This window comes from Danio rerio, chromosome 22 (genome assembly GCF_052040795.2).
Source record: "Danio rerio strain M-AB ecotype USA chromosome 22, GRCz13ab, whole genome shotgun sequence".
NCBI classification, from domain to species: Eukaryota; Metazoa; Chordata; class Actinopteri; order Cypriniformes; family Danionidae; genus Danio; species Danio rerio.
In genome coordinates, this window is record NC_141042.1 from 28,963,752 (window position 1) to 28,983,167 (window position 19,416).

The 19,416-nt window shown below is 47.7% G+C and overlaps 2 protein-coding genes and 1 long non-coding RNA gene across 4 annotated transcripts in view; 1 reads left to right on the plus strand and 2 right to left on the minus strand.

The window, feature by feature from the left end:
- Positions 1-3,261, minus strand: LOC137488957 (uncharacterized). The gene is made up of 7 exons (XM_087304499.1): positions 2,028-3,261; positions 1,687-1,925; positions 1,306-1,579; positions 1,024-1,201; positions 827-903; positions 549-729; positions 1-440 (listed from the first exon to the last, which is right to left on the minus strand). Exons 4-7 carry the CDS (start codon positions 1,187-1,189, stop codon positions 169-171), a joined length of 696 nt encoding a protein of 231 aa, XP_087160625.1. The 5' UTR covers positions 1,190-1,201; positions 1,306-1,579; positions 1,687-1,925; positions 2,028-3,261; the 3' UTR covers positions 1-168.
- LOC147838551 (uncharacterized) overlaps positions 2,191-19,416 on the plus strand; it is a 27,292-nt gene continuing 10,066 nt past the window's right edge. The window contains exons 1-3 of one of the 2 annotated variants that reach the window (XR_015522196.1): positions 2,191-4,385; positions 4,782-4,841; positions 4,945-5,066. This is a non-coding gene — a long non-coding RNA (uncharacterized LOC147838551). Of the gene's footprint in view, positions 4,842-4,944; positions 5,067-19,416 lie in introns of both variants that reach the window. The other variant, XR_015522195.1, reaches the window with a different exon arrangement.
- The window catches only part of LOC147838552 (uncharacterized), a 14,620-nt gene continuing 1,151 nt past the window's right edge, over positions 5,948-19,416 (minus strand). Inside the window, exons 2-3 of the mRNA XM_087304802.1 lie at positions 7,302-8,490; positions 5,948-6,848 (exon numbers count right to left, since the gene is read on the minus strand). Coding sequence (XP_087160928.1) covers positions 6,499-6,848; positions 7,302-8,490 — 1,539 coding nt within the window. The 3' untranslated portion in view covers positions 5,948-6,498. The remainder of the gene's footprint in view (positions 6,849-7,301; positions 8,491-19,416) is intronic.

Here is a 19,416-nt window from a genome sequence, read left to right on the forward strand (position 1 = left end):
CTTGGCCACATCCTTCAATATTCTCTTGTTAGCGAGAACTTTCTCCAGCTGGTAGAATGGCATCGTTGCTAAACAAGCAAAAATGTAAGGTATTAGAGTCTAAATCAAAAACAAATCTGAACAAAGAAACAAGCTCTGTTTTGCATTATTTTAATCGCAAAGAATATTTTATTTGTCTGTATACAATTTACCAGCCGACAGCCATTTGTTCTTGTCTCTGCTTATCTGTTGCGGATGCAGATAAGCCGGAAAATTGGGGTCTTCATGTACATGTTTGTCTTGTACATGGTTTAAGATAGAGGTCCACTTTGCCACTCTTTCAGGACCTGTTGTGGATGATGCAGCAGTCCAGTAGATGTGGTTTTTGATGCTACGTAACCATTTACGCAACTTCTCACACCCCTTTATCTGGCATATCTTGTCCAGTTTTTTGGAAATTCCTGGAAATTAAAGAAAAAAAGACATCAACACAAAAATAATAATAAACATGTAAGAACTGTAAATAGCAATTTAATCTTAAGTAAATGAATAACTGCTAAATGACATACCTTTCTCGATATGCCACACATCGTAAAACTGAGTGACATTTTGATCCCTGAGATATTTCTGTATTTGAGGATGTCGGTCTGTGATGATGCATTCCAGATGAACACCGCGGGCATCCAACAGGTCAAGGCTTCTCTTTAGGCCTTCTTTTTCCATATGGTAACTGCCGCCCACCTCATTACTCTATAAAATTTTAAATAAGCTAAAAAAATATATATAAAAATCACACATTTTCCATCCAAAATATTATGCTAGTTCACATAACACTTTTCTGTATTACCTGGACTAACTGTAGGTCGACCACTGTGTTAGTTGCAAGGTCCATTATTGTATAACTCCCATACTTGGCCGAGTGACCTTCAAGAAAAACCGTACATAATTATTTTAAACACATTTTTGGAATAATTATAATGTATTTCATATTTATTTTTTTATTAGACTGTATTGAATTAGAAATCAAATCTTTTGACTAAATACCTGGGGAGTCAGCCCTCATATCTCCTCCAACAATCACATTCTCTCTTCGACTGAGCTGTTCTAGCATTTCACTCTGCCAATTTCTCCACTTGTGGACAATAGCAGGTTCAATGCAAAGTCTTGCATGACGGCGAAATGAATTATATTTAAAAATGTGTAGTTTCATTGCAGCAACAACCTGACAACAGAGAGGAGAATTTTTAGTACAATGTGCATGCACCATGTGACAAAATCTATATTGTGTTTCTAAAAGAAATGTGATAAATTTTGATAGATAATTACCTTTTCAACTACAAAAAATTATGCACCGCTCAAGTAGACTGCAGCAGAAAGATGCAGGTTGCCAGCTGGAGTACTACCAATAATTGGCTGACTGTTTCATTTTCTTACAAACTCGCAGTGTGGGCAGACTTGCTGTACGCTCAGAAATGTCCCAAGCCTTTGTGACTTTACATCACATCTCCTCTGACACACTGGGCAGTCACTGAAGAGCTCCATGAGGCATGTTTCATAGACAATGAACTTGGCAATGTTATGAACTGGGCATTCTTGGATTCTGTAAAAATAAATATACACATTAACATAATTAAAAAGAAAATGATGATGAATGTTATGATGACAATACACAATCTTTCAAATAATTTACATAATGCATAAACTCACGACAAGTCTGTTGGTTCAGTTGCAGATGTGCATTCCTCTTCAGGGTCAAATGTCACATCCGAGTCTTGGGCTATAATTTTTGACTGTCAAAGTCTCTTCGGCTTCTTCTTCTTCCTCCTCCTCCTCCAGCTCCAGACGAGGTCTTTTTAGTGAAGGTTTGAGGGGTGTTGAAGTCATAAACGCAGTAGAGGACGCTAATGGTACAGTCAGTTCAAAACTGGATACTGTTGTCTGGACACCTATAGTGTAATTTTATGATTAATCTCATTGCACGTTTATAAAGATAATAAAACACGTTTCTAATGCAGCAACTTAAAATAAACTGAGAAATTTTAACTTACTTGTACTCCTGCGTTTAGCCTGAAGCATCCTAAAAGACAACTGGGTACCAACACTGTGTAAAGATGTGTGAAAAGGTCTGGCAAGCAACATCCACCTTGTTGCTCTTTGTCGACGTCGTGGCCTTTGTAAGAAAACATAATTTTTTTAAAATGACCTTTATTTGATTAAAACATACCGATTCTATTGTAAACAACTGCAGACCACTTGCAAGTACAGTGAAAAAAATTACAACAAACATCCCACATACAAAACAAACTTTAGCTGTAACTTAGTCAGTGTTAATGCTTCATTACAATGTTTAATTTTTTCTACGGTTTCTGTTTCTGATGGCTAAAACCCCTTTATGTACACATTACCACTAAAAGCTTCAAGTATTTAGACTGTTTTAGAAAAGCACAATAGCTGTAAACGCGCAAACATCCGAAGTAGCTTTAGCTGCAGATGCTATTCATTTCTGCTTAACATTACAGTATACACATTACAACAAACATCCCACATAAACAACAAACTTTAGCTGTAGCCAGTACTGGTTACTGCTTTATTACAATGTTTATATTTTTCTACGGTTTCTGTTTCTAATGGCTAAAAGCCCTTCTTGAACACACTACCACTTATAGCTTCGATTATTTAGACTGTTTTAGAAAAGCATAATAGCAGTAAACACGTGCAAACAAACATCCGAAGCAACTTTAGCTGCTTTTAACTTTTAGATGCTATTCGTTTCGGCTTACCATTACAGTACAACAAACATTTAACAACAACAAACTTTAGCTGTAGCCAGTGGTACTGCTTTTTACAATGTTGCTATTTTTCTACGGTTTCTGTTTCTAATGGCTAAACCCCCTTCATGTACACACTACCATTTGCAGCTTCGAGTATTTAGACTGTTTTTGAAAAGCACAATAAGAGGTAAACACGTGCAAACAAACATCCGAAGCTACTTTAGCCGCAGATACTATTCATCGGCTTAACATAATTAGAATGCTAAGGCTAGAAGTACATAAAATGTAATACTTACTTGAAGTGAGGCAGGATCACGTATTGTAGGAACTGATCCAGTTTTCAAAAACAATTTACTCGCGAATCCGGAGTTGTATTGTCCCGCGTTCTCGAGGCAGTCTACGCTAAAGTGGTTAGCGCAAACATACAACAGTTTTGGTACATTTTCAGGCACCTTGTCTTCAAAGATAAAACTCAGCCACTTAAGCCTCTGTTGCTCATTTGCAGGAAGACGGTGAAGGCTCTTGTGCTGAGCCTTACATCCTAAAATAGCACAATGGTGTTCTCTTGGTGGCATTGCTTCGACGTACACGCTGATAATGGCGGAAACGGCAAATTCAGGATATGTTAATACGCACAGCTGTCGATCAATTCGGTGGGCGGGGGAATCGCACACCTACGTAATGGTGCGATCGATTTGAAAACAGCTCTAATTGGCCGACCCTTTTTTTTGTAGTTAAATTGAAAAAAAAGGACTGGGTGTGTTCATATCACCCCAGTATGATGGTCTATACACTATACCAACACACAGATCTGTCCAAACAGCTTGAAAAGTAGGTTTTTTACAATAGGTGCCCTTTAATTCTGAAAACACTTCTAGCGAACCTTATTCTTATTGTTAAAGTCTGAAATATGTAATATATTCGCTGGTAAAGTGAAAAAAAAACAATATTACTATTTTATCAATATTACGTTTGCACTGGTTCGGTTCAGCACTCAAACGACACCGAATCGGATTGAACCGTTTGCTCGGGAAATATTTTATCACACGTGTTCATAAGCACATTCAGCAATATGTGTATAAATGTGTGTGGCCGAGCAGTATAACGAAATAGTAATGATTCATTGTTGTGTCTTACAATAATATACAAAAAGGAATTGGTTTTAGACGGATTCGACTCTTCACTGTTCTAAGGAGCCGATTCATAGAACTGAGCGGACTCGATTCGACCTTCACCAGGCAAGCAACGGCTCTTCTAATTTGAAATCAACCTGTCGCCTTTTCTTCCAGTGAATTCATCCTCGGTAAGTGTTTAAAAGTCAAATTCTGTTCGTTAAAGGATTGTTTTGTGTATATTTCCATGTAGTGTGTGTGTAATTTAAAATAATTAACCAAGTTACTTTAGTTGAAGGTACTCATGTCACGTTATTCGACGCCAGACGGTGTTTGTAGTGTTTGCGAGGTATTAGATAACGTACAGTGAGTTTATCTTGAGTGAGTTTTTGACCATAGTAACGTTACCTGAAAAAAAACTTAACTTTTACTTGGGGTTAACTGCATTAATGAATTCTCTATTTCAGCACAACACTGAGATGAAGGCAAAGTCACAATGAAAAGTTAATCGTTTAACGTTAAGGTAAGCTCTGGTCTTCATGTGGTCATTGTGACTAAGTTATCATTATGGTTAAATTTGTTAACTGTAAGTTAGTTATTCAAACTAAACTCACAATGAAACAAGTCTAAACTGTTTTATTAAATTGAGCTGATAATAAAATTCTGTTGATGTCTTTTAAGCTAACGTTAATATTAACATAATTCATAGTAATTGTCTATTTCTCACTGGTTAATGAGGTTATTGTATAACGTTAGTGTGTCATTAATTGTACATTTTATTTTTGGTGTTCAGGTGTAGGGAAAGATTTGTATACAAATTTATTTGAACCCCATACAGATTGGTATGGTTGTACCATAGATTTAGATTATTAAATGTTAATTCTTATTTTACTTTTATTATATTTATCTTTTTTTGCAGCTACAGCAATTGATGTTGAAAAACTGATGCTACCAATCTCTCCTCACTTGATTATTCAAGGTAATGTTGATGTCTTCCTCATTTTGATTAGATTTTGAAATGTCAAGTTGTTCACAGATTTGTTGTGAGGAGTCTCATGTACAATCTCTTTTTCTTCTTCCAGTGGCGACACAGTGGCACAGTAGGTAGTGCTGTCACCTCACAGCAAGAAGGTTGCTGGTTCGAGCCTCGGCTGGGTCAGTTGGGTGAATACAATGGCATAATGATTCTGCTTGCTCACAGGAGGTACTTGATTTAGTATTCCTCAAGCGATACATCAGTTTTTATGAGTAATGTGTGACACTTGAATTGAAGGGACAGTTCACCCAAAAATGAAAATAATGGCATCTTTGGCATCCTCCACTTGTTTCAAAATAGTTAGTTTTTTTTTTTTATTCCATTGAACACAAACTCATATATTTTTTTTAAGAAATTTGGTTCAAATATAGATGTCAATAGTTACTGGTTTCTAACATTCTTCAAAATATCTGTGTTGTGTGTTCAACAGAAATTTAAATGGATTTAAAACACATGGAGTAATGGTGGCAGAAAAGTAAACTATCCTTTAAAATATTTTATTCTGAGACTTATTTATATGTGTCTTGTCTTTTGCCATATTGTCTTTCTAGCTCAGATTGTGATGGACCTTGAATGTGACACAAATAGAGTATTTTTTTATTATTATTCTTATTCTAATTTTATGTTATGTATATACTGAATAGAAGTCATTTAAATTTCACAAATGATTGAATACAAAATATCATCTAGATGTCTTATTTTTCATTGTCTTAAACAGGGGTGCTCAACCCTGTTTATGGAGATCGACCTTTCTGCAGAGTTTTCTGCAGAGTTTAGTCCCGCGAGTCACATTTAACACACAAGGCAGGGATAGTTTGTCCCAATTGGAACGTAGCCAAGGCAGAACCTGGATGAGGGCATCCCACGTGACACTTTTAACACACAAGTTAGGGCTAATCTGTCCCAATCGGAACGTAGCCAAGGCAGGACCTGGACGCAGCAGGCATACAGCGTTGAACTAAGAAGACAGGGCTCATTTTTGTCCCCACTGAATCTACTTTTACCACACAGATAATAAATAAAAGGAATAATGAAGACACTGAACACCATTTGACCGTTAAGTTGTACAATATTTATTCAGGACGATTCAGAGTCTTCTGTTTGTTCGAGCGGGCGAGCGCCCTGGCTTTTCCCCCTGGCAGGGCGCCATGGCAGCGTCCTCCTGCTGGTTCCCTCCTGGAAAAGAGACACATAAAGGGCAGTTAGCCAATGCCACACGTTCTGCTGTCCACGCCAAAGAGAATGTGATTTTTACCAGGGGAGAGACGGAAGTCTCTGTCCTCTTGCGCCCTTTCCGCGGGGGGCTTTCAGTGCCCGCTGCCTCCCCATCCTCCTCCTCCTCCTCCTCCACCAGGGCCCTTTCAAAGAGTCTACGGCGCTCGCGTGCTTGGAGAGGTCCGAGGTGAAGTGAGTAGAACTTATCTGAGGTTGAAGTGTCATGGCACATGAATTGCGCCACCTTGCGGCGATCCTCTGAAGAGTGTGCATTCTTTGCCTGCGTCGGAGAGAGACAGAAGCTTGATTAGGATCGAAGCCGCCGCTGGTAGTTACAGGGGCGTCACAATGCCTACTCACATGGGTCGCGATCGCAGTGCGTACGTCAGTAAAGGTGGGTTTGCCTGGAAGGCCCATACTGAGCCAAGCAGACTGAAAGTACTTGTTCAGGGTCCGACAAGGACTGGCTCTGGAAGTGGAAAAGAAATAGGTAGCCTGGCTCCCTCCGGGAGTGAGTGAGAGAGCATGCTACTGGTGACCCCCACCTTACTTGCGCCATACTCACGTTAATGACATAAGCAGACTCGTCGGGGCTTCTGGAGGCCTCTTCAACCTCCTGGATTGTGAGATTCTGGAAGACTCCACAGCGGTGCCCAGAGATGGAGGTTAGGTAGCCAGTCAGAAAGCCATAGAAGCGCCACTGTTGCCTAGTGCTTGGGTTGGATTCGAGGCTATCTGGTGAAGGACATTAGACAGATTAGACCACCGACGGTTCTATTTCCTTTCTGGGTCACCAACAGCTCTTGGCTGCTGGTGACCTGTTCTCCGGGGCGCCAGCAGCTCAACCAACAGCTGCTAGTGGCCCGGAGAGGAATTGTGCGTTTCTTCTTCAGGGGCACCAGCAGTTCTTGGTTCACCCAGTCTGCCCCCGCTGCCCCGGGGGCAGACAGACGTGGCTGGATGAACCAAGAACTGCTGGTGACCCTGAAGAAGAAACGCACAATTCCTCTCCGGGCCACCAGCAGCTGTTGGTTCATCCAGCCACGTCTGTCTGCCCCCCTTCCCCCCGAATGAGTCCCATTCGCGGGGGAGAGGGGCAGATAGACGTGGCTGGATGAACCAAGGGCTGTTGGTGCCCCGGAAGAACGAACAGGGGGAATCGCTGGAACGGCGCAAGGGCTTGCTTACCTAGCAGGGCGGGAATTTTCCTCCCAGCGGTCGGGTGACAGCGCACCAGGCTGGCCTTGGGGATCAGTCGGCTTTCCTTCGCCTGCTTGGTCCTTACCTCGTGCACGACGACACGCCGGCGTATGCCGCGAATGAGGGCTCTGACCTCCCTTCGAATCAGAATCAGAGCCGTGCTGGAGAGCTGACAGGCGGCCGGCGGCGTCTCCGAGAGGTAGTCCAGGAACTGAGCCACGTTCTTCAGATAGTGCTGCCTGGTGGGCTCGGCCATACGTGTCTGACCTAGCAGGGCGGCCCACGCTCGGATTCGGGCTGGTTGGTTGAGGAAAAGGAAATTCCCTGGCTCCGCGGTGCCCCTGGCCATGTAACCAAGGAAGGCTTTGATTCTCCCCAGCTTCGAAGTGACGTTGTTCCGCAGGCGCGCGGTGGGCTCGCTGCCCAGTTGGTACCCTTCGAACTCCCCCAAGAGAAGGTCTGTGGAACGAGCACAACCAAGAGTCAACTTCCCCGAAGGCACACAGCCAGCAGAGCGACAGTGACGTGCCTGAAATATACTCAACTCAGCGCGGGGACGTGGTCCGGAAACGGGTAGGCAGTGGGTTCCAAAGCTTCCGGAGGCTCGGGGGGCGTCGGACCTCCGGCCGCCCCTCGCCCGGGAGCCGGTGGTGCAGGAGGTGACCTGGTTCTCCTCGCCCTCTTCCTCCTCCTTCTCCCCCCTTCTCCCTTCCTCAGCTCCCGGTAGAGGCGTGTGATCTGGAGCAGGGTAGACCGCATCTTGGTAACCTGTTTCCCCAGGTCCGTGAGCTGAGCCTGTATGCGCTCGGTGGCGCGCCTGCAGCCGCGGTCGGCGCACGGGCGGCCGGCCTCTGGGCCCTCCGAGTCCCGCTCCCCCTCGGAGGACGATGCTAGCTGGGACACGACGGGGATTGCAGGCTGGGTAGACCGCAGCCACTGCAACTCCCGGGCTACTTTCCAGCGTTTCGTCCTCCCCATAGCCTCTTTCCGCCCCGAGGTCGAAAGCTCCACGTGCTGTCTCAAGTGCCTGTCCAAGCGGGCTGGCGTTCTGCGACAGCCCGGGACCGGACACGGCGACTTCCGAGTGTCCACGCGGCGTGCGGCCAGCGCGAGCAGCAGCCGCTTCTCGTCCGCGTTGGTCACCTTGTGAACGGCCGTCAGGTGAGGCGCGAGCTGGCTGTAGACGTTGAACATAGGATACATTCAGCCATGACCGTGCTGGAGCCAATGCGGAGGGGGAAAGGGGCCCACACGCCAGGTGCGGCGGTTGATAAGCGGGCGGAGGCGGCGTCCACTTCTGCGTCATGACGTTTGTGAACCCGTGTTTCTTAAAGGGGAAGGACACCCCCCCGCACCAGGGGGTGTAAGCCGATGCCCTACGGGGATCCTACGGTTCAAGCCTTCTTTTGTTACGACTCTCAAGTAGGGGGGAGAGGGGTCTCCACCTCACTCCCTTCCCCCCTTTTCAAAGGAACCAGAGGGGGGGTGTCCCGTTAAACAATGCACCCCACTGCCCCGGTCAGCGGTTCGACACCTCTCTCTCTTGTTACGACTCGAGTTGGGGAAGGGGTGTCCCACCTCACTCCCTATCCCCCCTTCATTTTGCTGTTCTGGCCAGCGGGAGCTTTTCCACAGCCATTCACGTTCACTTTTTCCACCCCAAAATGGGGATTGATTGAGCCCCATCGGGGGGGGGGACAGCTCCACACGCGCCAGCCGCGGGAGCTTTTGTGACCAGCTACAACCAACATGGGATACGCACCAACCATCGAAAGGGGGGTCCAGACAGCCCGTAACCCCGGCACCACTGACCCTGGCACGTTTCACCTCGCCGGAGTCCACTAGCTTCCCCTCCCAACCAACCACCCTCACTCCCCCCGGGAGCAGGGTAGGCGGGGTGGGGGTCAGCCGGGAGCCAGCAAGGATAAACCCAGGGGGTGGGCGGCGTTGCGGGCGGACGGACGGGATGCAGATGCACACACTCGGGCGGGGGTAGAATCGAAGCCCACACCAGCTCGTTCCCTACGCTGCCCCTGGGGCCTCAATTCACCACACCGGGTGACTCGACCGAACCCACCGAACATCCCCTAGCCCTCGCAGGGCGAGGGGCGTGGGGCGGGGGCACGGGCCGAGTATCGGCGCGGGGGAAACGAAGTCCAGGGGGGCGGGCTGAGCAGCAGACAAGCTCTGGGTCATTTAGCCAGACGGGCCATCTGGGTCCTTTACCCACAGATCGGGGCGGGAAGGGGGGGCGCTGTGTGCGGAGGGACACCCCCACGCCTCCCTGATAGAGCGCCCAGGACGGGGAGGATCTGCCACACCCATAGAGGCCGACCCCATTGGTGCTTTGGGGGGCCTGGGTGGGGGCCTAGCCCCTGGGGCGCCACACTAGCTCCTATCGATCAGTCACCGTGGGGTCTGGCGACTGGACTGTCAGAGACTAAGTCCATATTTCTTCGCCTTCCCCGAAAACCTGATGGCAGGTCAGAGATTGTGGGTGTCGGGCAAAAACCTCCAGGCGCGGGACGTCCCGACAAGTAGGCCGGGAAGGGTGGTCTCCCGTCGGGCATGGTTTGGTGGGCTCGGGCCTGGGTCTAACCAACGCCCCGGTGAGCGCCAGGCATAACGTATTCCTGTTGGACCTTTGGCGCTAGATGCGTAAAGATGTGCCGCTGGTGAACCATTGATGGAGCCGCTGGTGAACCATTGATGGGGCCTCTGGCATCCAGCGGTGGGGGGGGCCTGTGCCCTGTGCGCAATGCCCGAGGTACACACACCTTTTCGGGGATGGCAAGCCCAGCCCAGCCCCCCTCCCTGGCCCGGAGACTCTGGCATCCAGCGGTGGGGGGGGCCTGTGCCCTGTGCGCAATGCCCGAGGTACACACACCTTTTCGGGGATGGCAAGCCCAGCCCAGCCCCCCTCCCTGGCCCGGAGACTCTGAGATCCAGCGGTGGGGGGGCCTGTGCCCTGCGCGCACTGCCCGAGGTACACACACCCTCCTTGGGGGGGCGAGCCCAGCCCCTCTCCCTGGCCTGGGGCCTCTGAGATCCAGCGGTGGGGGGGCCTGTGCCCTGCGCGCACTGCCCGAGGTACACACACCCTCCTTGGGGGGCGAGCCCAGCTCCTCTCCCTGGCCTGGGGCCTCTGAGATCCAGCGGTGGGGGGGCCTGTGCCCTGCGCGCACTGCCCGAGGTACACACACCCTCCTTGGGGAGGCGAGCCCAGCCCCTCTCCCTGGCCTGGGGCCTCTGAGATCCAGCGGTGGGGGGGCCTGTGCCCTGCGCGCACTGCCCGAGGTACACACACCCTCCTTGGGGGGGCGAGCCCAGCCCCTCTCCCTGGCCTGGGGCCTCTGAGATCCAGCGGTGGGGGGGCCTGTGCCCTGCGCGCACTGCCCGAGGTACACACACCCTCCTTGGGGGGGCGAGCCCAGCCCCTCTCCCTGGCCTGGGGCCTCTGAGATCCAGCGGTGGGGGGGCCTGTGCCCTGCGCGCACTACCCGAGGTACACACACCCTCCTTGGGGGGCGAGCCCAGCTCCTCTCCCTGGCCTGGGGCCTCTGAGATCCAGCGGTGGGGGGGCCTGTGCCCTGCGCGCACTGCCCGAGGTACACACACCCTCCTTGGGGGGGCGAGCCCAGCCCCTCTCCCTGGCCTGGGGCCTCTGAGATCCAGCGGTGGGGGGGCCTGTGCCCTGCGCGCACTGCCCGAGGTAAACACACTCTCCGGCGGCAAGCGCTGGTTCCAAAGGACCCTCCAGATTTGCACCTAATCACCAGCTGGCCCGGGCACCCCACTATTAAGCCCGGGGACACTAACTCCTCTAAACCGCACGGATAAGACAGACGTGCTGCTGGTGACCCAACTGGCCAAGACGTACCGCTGGTGCCCCAATCGGTCTCGGATTATTGAATGGGGCACCTCCGGCCTTTGACTCGTGGATGGGTCACCAGCGGCACGTAGTTCTAGCCTCCGCAACCGATGGAATCTCTTGTTTGCTGCGGGAGGTCGAGCGCTAGGAGGCGGGTTGGCAGCTCAGCCATGAACCCCTGGCTCCCCGGGGCGCGCTCGCGCTGGCCTGCGGGGGTATGAGCGCTGGGAGGCGGGTTAGCAGCTCAGACATGGACCCTTGACTCCCGTGGACCCCCTGACTCCCATGGTGTTCAGCCCACTGGCCTTGCCCGGGTTTGAACGCTTGTTTTGGGGCAGCTTTGCTGGCCAATGAGGCCTGGGTCCTTGCAAGGACCAGGGCAGCAGCGCGCACTTGGTTTGCCCGGATTTGAACGCTTGTTTTGGGGCAGCTTTGCTGGCCAATGAGGCCTGGGTCCTTGGTAGGACCAGGGCAGCAGCGCGCACTTGGTTTGCCCGGGTTTGAACGCTTGTTTTGGGGCAGCTTTGCTGGCCATTGAGGCCTGGGTCCTTGGAAGGACCAGGGCAGCAGGGCGCACTTGGTTTGCCCGGATTTGAACGCTTGTTTTGGGGCAGCTTTGCTGGCCAATGAGGCCTGGGTCCTTGGTAGGACCAGGGCAGCAGCGCCCACTTGGTTTGCCCGGGTTTGAACGCTTGTTTTGGGGGCAGCTTTGCTGGCCATTGAGGCCTGGGTCCTTGGTAGGAACAGGGCAGCAGTGCGCACTTGGTTTGCCCGGATTTGAACGCTTGTTTTGGGGCAGCTTTGCTGGCCAATGAGGCCTGGGTCCTTGGTAGGACCAGGGCAGCAGCGCCCACTTGGTTTGCCCGGGTTTGAACGCTTGTTTTGGGGCAGCTTTGCTGGCCATTGAGGCCTGGGTCCTTGGTAGGACCAGGGCAGCAGCACCCACTTGGTTTGCCCGGGTTTGAACGCTTGTTTTGGGGCAGCTTTGCTGGCCATTGAGGCCTGGGTCCTTGGAAGGACCAGGGCAGCAGTGCGCACTTGGTTTGCCCGGATTTTAACGCTTGTTTTGGGGCAGCTTTGCTGGCCAATGAAGCCTGGGTCCTTGGAAGGACCAGGGCAGCAGCGCGCACTTGGTTTGCCCGGATTTGAACGCTTGTTTTGGGGCAGCTTTGCTGGCCATTGAGGCCTGGGTCCTTGGTAGGACCAGGGTAGCAGCGCGCACTTGGTTTGCCCGGGTTTGAACGCTTGTTTTGGGGCAACGGGCCCCTCTTTAGACCCCTGGTTCGTTCAACCGCTAAATCGAAAATTGCACTAAGTCCTTCATATGTGTCTGTTATCGAAAACTCGACGGCAGGTCAGCGAAACCCAGGGACTTTCTACCCCCCCTCCAGGCAATCTCTTTCTGGGCATGGCTTGGTGGGCTCTCCCCTGGGTCTAACCAACGCCCCCGATGAGCTCATCCATAGCGTTTGCCAGCGGTAAACCAAAGCTGTAAAGCTGATCAAACTGCAAAGATAAAATAAATGCATTAGTAGTGTAATTAGTCAAGCTTTTACTCAAACACACAATATGCACTAAAGTGCAAACACACATCAACAATAGTCTGTGAGGTATCAAGACTGGCGGTGAACAGACACAGAGGGATTTACCAGGCATTGATCGAAAGGCAGGCTGCGAGTATCAGAGTCCGTGTATCAGGCTTGGATCGTGGGCAGGCAGCGGATATCAGAGTCCGTGAATCAGGCGTGGGTCGTGGGCAGGCAGCGAATATCAGAGTCCGTGTATCAGGCGTGGGTCGTGGGCAGGCAGAAGGCGAAGCAGAGTCAGAAACAGGCTGGAGTAATACACGAGGAATCAGGCAGGGAATAACACTCAGTAATGCTGGCCGGGGCTAAACAAGGTATGGCGATAAGGCGACAGGCTTTTGAGAAACGGTCCACGACCATGAGAATGGTGGTGTTCCCCTGTGACTGGGGTAAATCCGTGATGAAGTCGATGGCTATGTGAGACCATGGACGACGGGGAACCTCTAAAGGTTGAAGTAGACCAGCTGGACGATGATGGGAATGTTTAGCCATTTGACAGGGGGAACATTTGAGGAAATTGATCACGTCTTTATTAATGGATGACCACCAATAGCGAGATTGGATCAATTGCACTGTTGCAATACTACCTGGATGACCGGAACTGGGGTGATTGTGAACTTCTGCAATCAGTTTTTCACGGAGCAAGGGAGGCACATAAATCTTGTTCTCGGGACATGCCTGCGGAGTGGGGTTTTGATCAGAAGCCTGAGTGATCTCGTGTTCGATATCCCACTGAATGGGTGCTATAATTAGCGGATTCTTCAGAATAGATTCGACTTCTTCTGTCGAAGTCTCCTCATCTGAGATACGAGAGAGAGCGTCTGCCTTTATGTTTTTTGAGCCTGGGATGTAAGTGACTTGAAAGTCAAAGCGGGTAAAGAATAGCGCCCATCTAGCTTGTCTAGGGTTTAAGCGCTTGCAGGATCGGATGTATTCCAGGTTCTTGTGATCTGTGATGACGGTGAATGGGTGTTTGGCGCCCTCAAGCCAATGTCTCCATTCCTCGAGAGCAGCCTTCATGGCGAGGAGTTCGCGATTACCCACGTCATAATTTCTCTCAGCGGGATTCAGCTTACGGGAGTAGAAGGCACAGGGATGGAGCTTGTTCGTGGTCGGGATATCTTTGGGACAGAATGGCTCCAATACCGGAATTGGAGGCGTCGATCTCAACAATGAAAGGTCAAGTGGGGTCTGGATGACACAGAATGGGTGCATTTGTGAAACGGGCTTTGAGCTGGTTAAACGCTCTAATGGCGTCCGAGTTCCACTTCAAGCGGGCATTATTGGCTTTAACCATGGCTGTGAGAGGAGCAGCTACTGAACTGAAGTTCCTAATGAACCGTCTGTAGAAGTTGGCGAATCCCAAGAAACATTGTAGCTGCCGGATGGTTTCGGGTTGAGGCCAGTGAGTGACAGAATCGACCTTCTGTTGGTCCATAGCAACTCCCTCGGGACTGATAATGTAACCCAGAATTGAGATGCAAGTCTGATGGAACTCACATTTAGAAATCTTGGCATACAGTTGGTTCTGGATGAGGCGTTTTAGCACTGCTCTGACATGCTAAATGGGTTCTGGCAAGGAGTTGGAGTAGATTAAAATGTTGTCGATGTACACGATGACCCACTGGTTGAGCATGTCTCAAAATATCTCATTGATAAATGCCTGGAACACGAAAGGACTGTTAGCTAGGCCGAAGGGCATAACAAGGTATTCGTAGTGACCATTGATGGTAGAGAACCCGGTTTTCCACTCATCTCCTTGGCGGATGCGGGCAAGGTTGTAAGCATTGCGGAGATCCAATTTGGTGAAATATTGGGCTGAGCGGAGCTGTTCAAGGGCTGCTGGAACTAGAGGTAAGGGATAGCGGTACTTAATGGTTATTTCATTCAAACCTCTGTAGTTGATACAATGACTTCTTTTTTGACGAAGAAGAACCCAGCTTAAGCAGGTGATGTAGATGGCCCTTCTCCAGTTCCTCAGAGATGTAAGAGCTCATGGCTTCGGTTTCTGGTTGAGAGAGAGGGAAAATGCGACCACGAGGAGGCGTGGTGCCGGGCAATAATTCGATGGCACAATCATACTCACGATGAGGCGGGAGATTAGTAGCTTTTTGCTTGTTAAAGGCTTCAAGGAGATCATGATACATCTCGGGAATTTGACAGATTTCGGAGTCGTCCATACTGGATATGGTGTTGATCTGGACAGGAGAAACAGAGTGTAGACACTGGGTAAAGCATTTCTTGCTCCATTTAATAATCTCACCAGTTTTCCAGGAAACTTGGGGGTCATGAAGTTGTAACCAGGGGAGTCCGAGGATAACATTGTGTTGGGGAGAGTCGATAGCAAGGAGGGAGATTTCTTCTACATGGAGAGAGCCTGTGCGAAGACATAATGGCAGAGATCGGAACTTTACGTGTCCTTCCCCCAGGGGGCGCCCATCTATAGCAGTGATGGCTAGAGAGGAATTACAGGAGGTTAGAGGGATGGAGTGAGTAGAAGCAAACTTGCAGTCAATAAAGTTACCAGCGGCTCCTGAATCGACCATAGCCAAAGTCGAAATCTCAATCTGCTTATATTTCAGACAGACAGGAACGCTCACAATGTCATTAGTAGTCGTGAATACAGTGGTGGCACTCACCGGAAGAGCCTTAGGTGGAGGTTTGTTGGGGCACAAGATCTTCATATGACCTGAAAGTCCGCAATACAGGCATAGGGGATTCCTCCTCCGTTCACGTTCTTCGGGGGTTAAGCGAGTTCTGCCCAACTGCATAGGTTCCGTGGGAGTTTCAGGGGATACAGGGCTGGAAATGGCAGAGCACATTCGGGTGCGAAGTAAGGTGTCTAACCTGATTGAAAGTTCGATAAGCTGGTCCAGGGTCTTCCCCTCATCTCGACATGCCATCTCCTTTTGCAATTCTGGTCTCAAAGCTTTTCTGTAGAGTGTAGTGAGCGGATCATCAGCCCAGCCTGTATGCGCTGCCAGTGTGCGAAAATGCAGAGCGAATTCAGCTGCGGGTCGATCTCCCTGTTGCACACACAAAAGCTCCTCACCAGCATTACGACCACCCTCAGGATGATCAAACACAGTGCAAAACCGTTTGAGAAAGTCATTAAATGAGGGGAATATCGGGGTACTGTCTGGCCAAACTGCAGTAGCCCAGTCTAAAGCTTTTCCAGTGAGCAGTGAACATACAAAAGCGATTTTCCCATTTTCATCCTTAAATAGATGGGGTTGCTGGGCAATGAACAGTTTACACTGCAATAGAAAGCCTTTGCATTTAGCTGGGTTACCTGAGAACTTATCGGGGAATGCCAAAAGAACTCCTGAAGCAGTCTGGGTCTGTGTCAGCAAGGGTTGACTCGTAGAGTAATTGGCGGTGAGTTGCGCTGTGGAAGCAGCTTGCAGGTTTTGCAGAGATTTCACCAGTTCATCTGTTAACTGAGTCCAGTGCGTTAATTGCTGTTGATGTGTGGTTAGTACCTGAGCTTGAGCTGTGACTTCATGAGACAAAACCTGTATGGCTGCGGGATCCGTGTTGGGCGAAGACTGACACGGAGGGATCCATTATGCAGTATTTATTAGTCAAGCTTCCACTCAAACACACAATATGCACTAAAGTGCAAACACACATCAACAAAAGTCTGTGAGGTATCAAGACTGGCGGTGAACAGACACAGAGGGATTTACCAGGCATTGATCGAAAGGCAGGCTGCGAGTATCAGAGTCCGTGTATCAGGCTTGGATCGTGGGCAACAGCGGATATCAGAGTCCGTGTATCAGGCGTGGGTCCTGGGCAGGCAGCGAATATCAGAGTCCGTGTATCAGGCGTGGGTCGTGGGCAGGCAGAAGGCGAAGCAGAGTCAGAAACAGGCTGGAGTAATACACGAGGAATCAGGCAGGGAATAACGCTCAGTAATGCTGGCCGGGGCTAAACAAGACTTCGCACTGACTGAGTGTTTGTGTGCGGCTTATAAAGGGTACGTGGGTCGTTAACAAGATTCAGGACAGGTGTGTGCACAATCAGCGTAAGTGGATGATGTAATGCTAGAAGTCCGGAGATGGCAGCCTCTGCTGGCCAGCGAGGGGAGTGACTGGGACCGAGTCGGTGACAAGTAGTGTGTGTACAAGTGCAGGAATACTTAAAAGCTTATCAACAACTCAAAATTGCATTTGAGAACTAGATGGTAATATAAAAAACTGTAAAACATTAAAATTAAGATTGTTTTAGCAATGTTTAGTAACTGTGAAGACTAAGGGTGTCACGATTTGGATTTTAATCGAAAATCGATCGAAATTTATGCTCGATTTCGATTATCGAATTAAAAAATAGAATCGTCGATGCTGCCACGCCCCCATGTCACGTCAGCTTGGCTTGCCAACCGGGAAAAAACACACTTGTTGAAGTGCTTGTTAAACTGTGCAGACGCAGGAGACCCGTCGACAGAGCTTAAACCTTCAGGGCTCGACAATAAGGACTGCCTGATAGCCCGGAGCCAGCGTGCGAGACGCTCAGGTCAGTGTACAGTGCTGCCTTGATGCCTGACAGATTCAGCCAGAGCTGCGTGCTGCGACTGTCTGTTAATTGTGTGCAAATACAATCTTACGGTGCTTTCACACAGACGTTTGTTTCGGAATCTGTCTCGTTTCCCCCGTTAGTTTGTTTGGCATATATCCAGCAGTTGCGCTCGCATCCACGCCAAATCGACCAGTCCGAGATCGCCTGAATGAGACGGTCGCTGCCCTACTGAGCGGATCGATTGTAGTGAGAAAACAAAAAAATGCAACGAACTAACGACCCAGGCTATATCACAGTGTATTATGATCGTGTAATAGCCATATATACGGCTATATGAAGAGTGAATGATGAGCAGGGCGAGATGTCATTCTTACCGGTAAAAACTCGGTTTATCCATCAGGAAAATTGACTGAAATTACTATCTGTTAATTTTTCCATATTTTAATCGTATAATATGTTGTATTAGGGCTGTTGTTTTGTTCATTTCCGCACTGACAGCTCTAAAGAAAGATTTACATTGATCTGATGCAGTCTCGGTTCATCTGCTATGTCTCTCTTTAATTTAAGCCTATAATGCAGAGTTCTAGCCAACGTTTCTTTAATAGATTGATTAATTCAATAGATCGATTTTTACAAAACCTGAAAATTGAAATGAGGCTCTGTATATATGAGAAAGTCTGACTTCTGCTTTATATTCAGTGACAATGTCTGTGGGTTGTTAAAATTAAAGTGCACATTTTTGCTTATAAAATATTCTATACACAACTGCTCTAAAGTTTGGGGTCAGTATGATTAAATATGTTAAACTAAGCTTCTTCTGCTCACCAAGGCTGCAATTATTTCATCATAAATACAAATTGTGAAATGTTGCACTATGAAATAACTGTTCAAAAGTAGTTTATCATTTAATTTATTTATTTATTCCAGTGATTTAAAGATGAAATTTCAGCTTCATTACTCCAGTCACATGATCCTTCAGAAATCCCTAATATTAATTATTATTATATTTATTAATGGTAATAGTAACAAAAGCAATAATGTCTGGAGTAATAATTTTATTTGAAACTACATACAATAACAAAGCAGTTATTTAAAATTTTGATAATTATTTATCAATTTAACATTTTTTACATTTAATAAATGTAGCCTTGATGAACAGAATAAGTTTTCTTAAAAACATTTTTAAAAAAATACTGTAAATATATATAAAGTGGAAGTCAGAATTATTAGCCCCCCTTTGTTGTTTTTTTATTTTTTAAATATTTCCTAAATGATGTTTAACAGAGCAAGGAAATGTTGATAGTATGTCTGATAATATTTTTTTTCTCTGAACAAAGTCTTATTTGTTTTATTTTGGCTAGAATAAAAGCAGTTCTTAATTTTTTATGAACCATTTTAAGGTCAAATTTATTAGCCCCTTAAGCTAATTGTTTTTCAGACTGTCTCCAGAACAAACCATCGTTATACAATAACTTGCCTAATTACCCTAGCCTGCCTGGTTAACCTAATTAACCTAGTTAAGACTGCTTCAATCTTTTACTTTCACACTAGTACTTAGTCATTTTAGCAAACACCTCAGATACTGTTGGCTGGTTCCTGTTGGTTGTGCGTCTTTTTTACCGACACCATTATAACGACAGAGATCACTGCCTATTCACAAGAAAAAAGGGATTGACAGGTGGTAATTATGTGTGTAACTTGCCTTTATTCATTTACTGTATGATTTTTTTATGGGTAAAACAAAGACCATACAGGTCAGGTAGTTTAAACGGTAGACTACAAATAATTAATTTGTTATTAATTAATTAATTATTCATAATCGAATCGAATCGTGACTTAAGAATCGAAAATGTAATCGAATCGAGAATTTGGAGAATTGTGACACCCCTAGTGAAGACAGATAAAATCATGAAATATTGTTTAATAAAGTTTACAGTGCTATTTTAATTTTAACAAAAGCCAAATGCACAATATAATATTTTCAGCTTTATGTTTGAGGTCACACATGAAAAGCATTTTGAAACTGGTTCAACGGCCGGTCAGAAAATTAAAAACATTGATTTACAACTGATTTTTGATAGTAAATATCTTATGAGTCGTCACATTTTGTGTTCAATAAACATTCACT

Excerpts from the sequence above, each read along its gene's own strand:
- LOC137488957 (XM_087304499.1), bottom strand. The coding sequence starts at position 1,189 with ATGAAACTACACATTTTTAAATATAATTCATTTCGCCGTCATGCAAGA. Across the intron at positions 904-1,023 it reads TATGAGGGCTGACTCCCCAG|GTCACTCGGCCAAGTATGGG; the intron begins GTATTTAGTCAA and ends TTTTTCTTGAAG. Across the intron at positions 441-548 it reads TGTGTGGCATATCGAGAAAG|GAATTTCCAAAAAACTGGAC; the intron begins GTATGTCATTTA and ends TTTAATTTCCAG.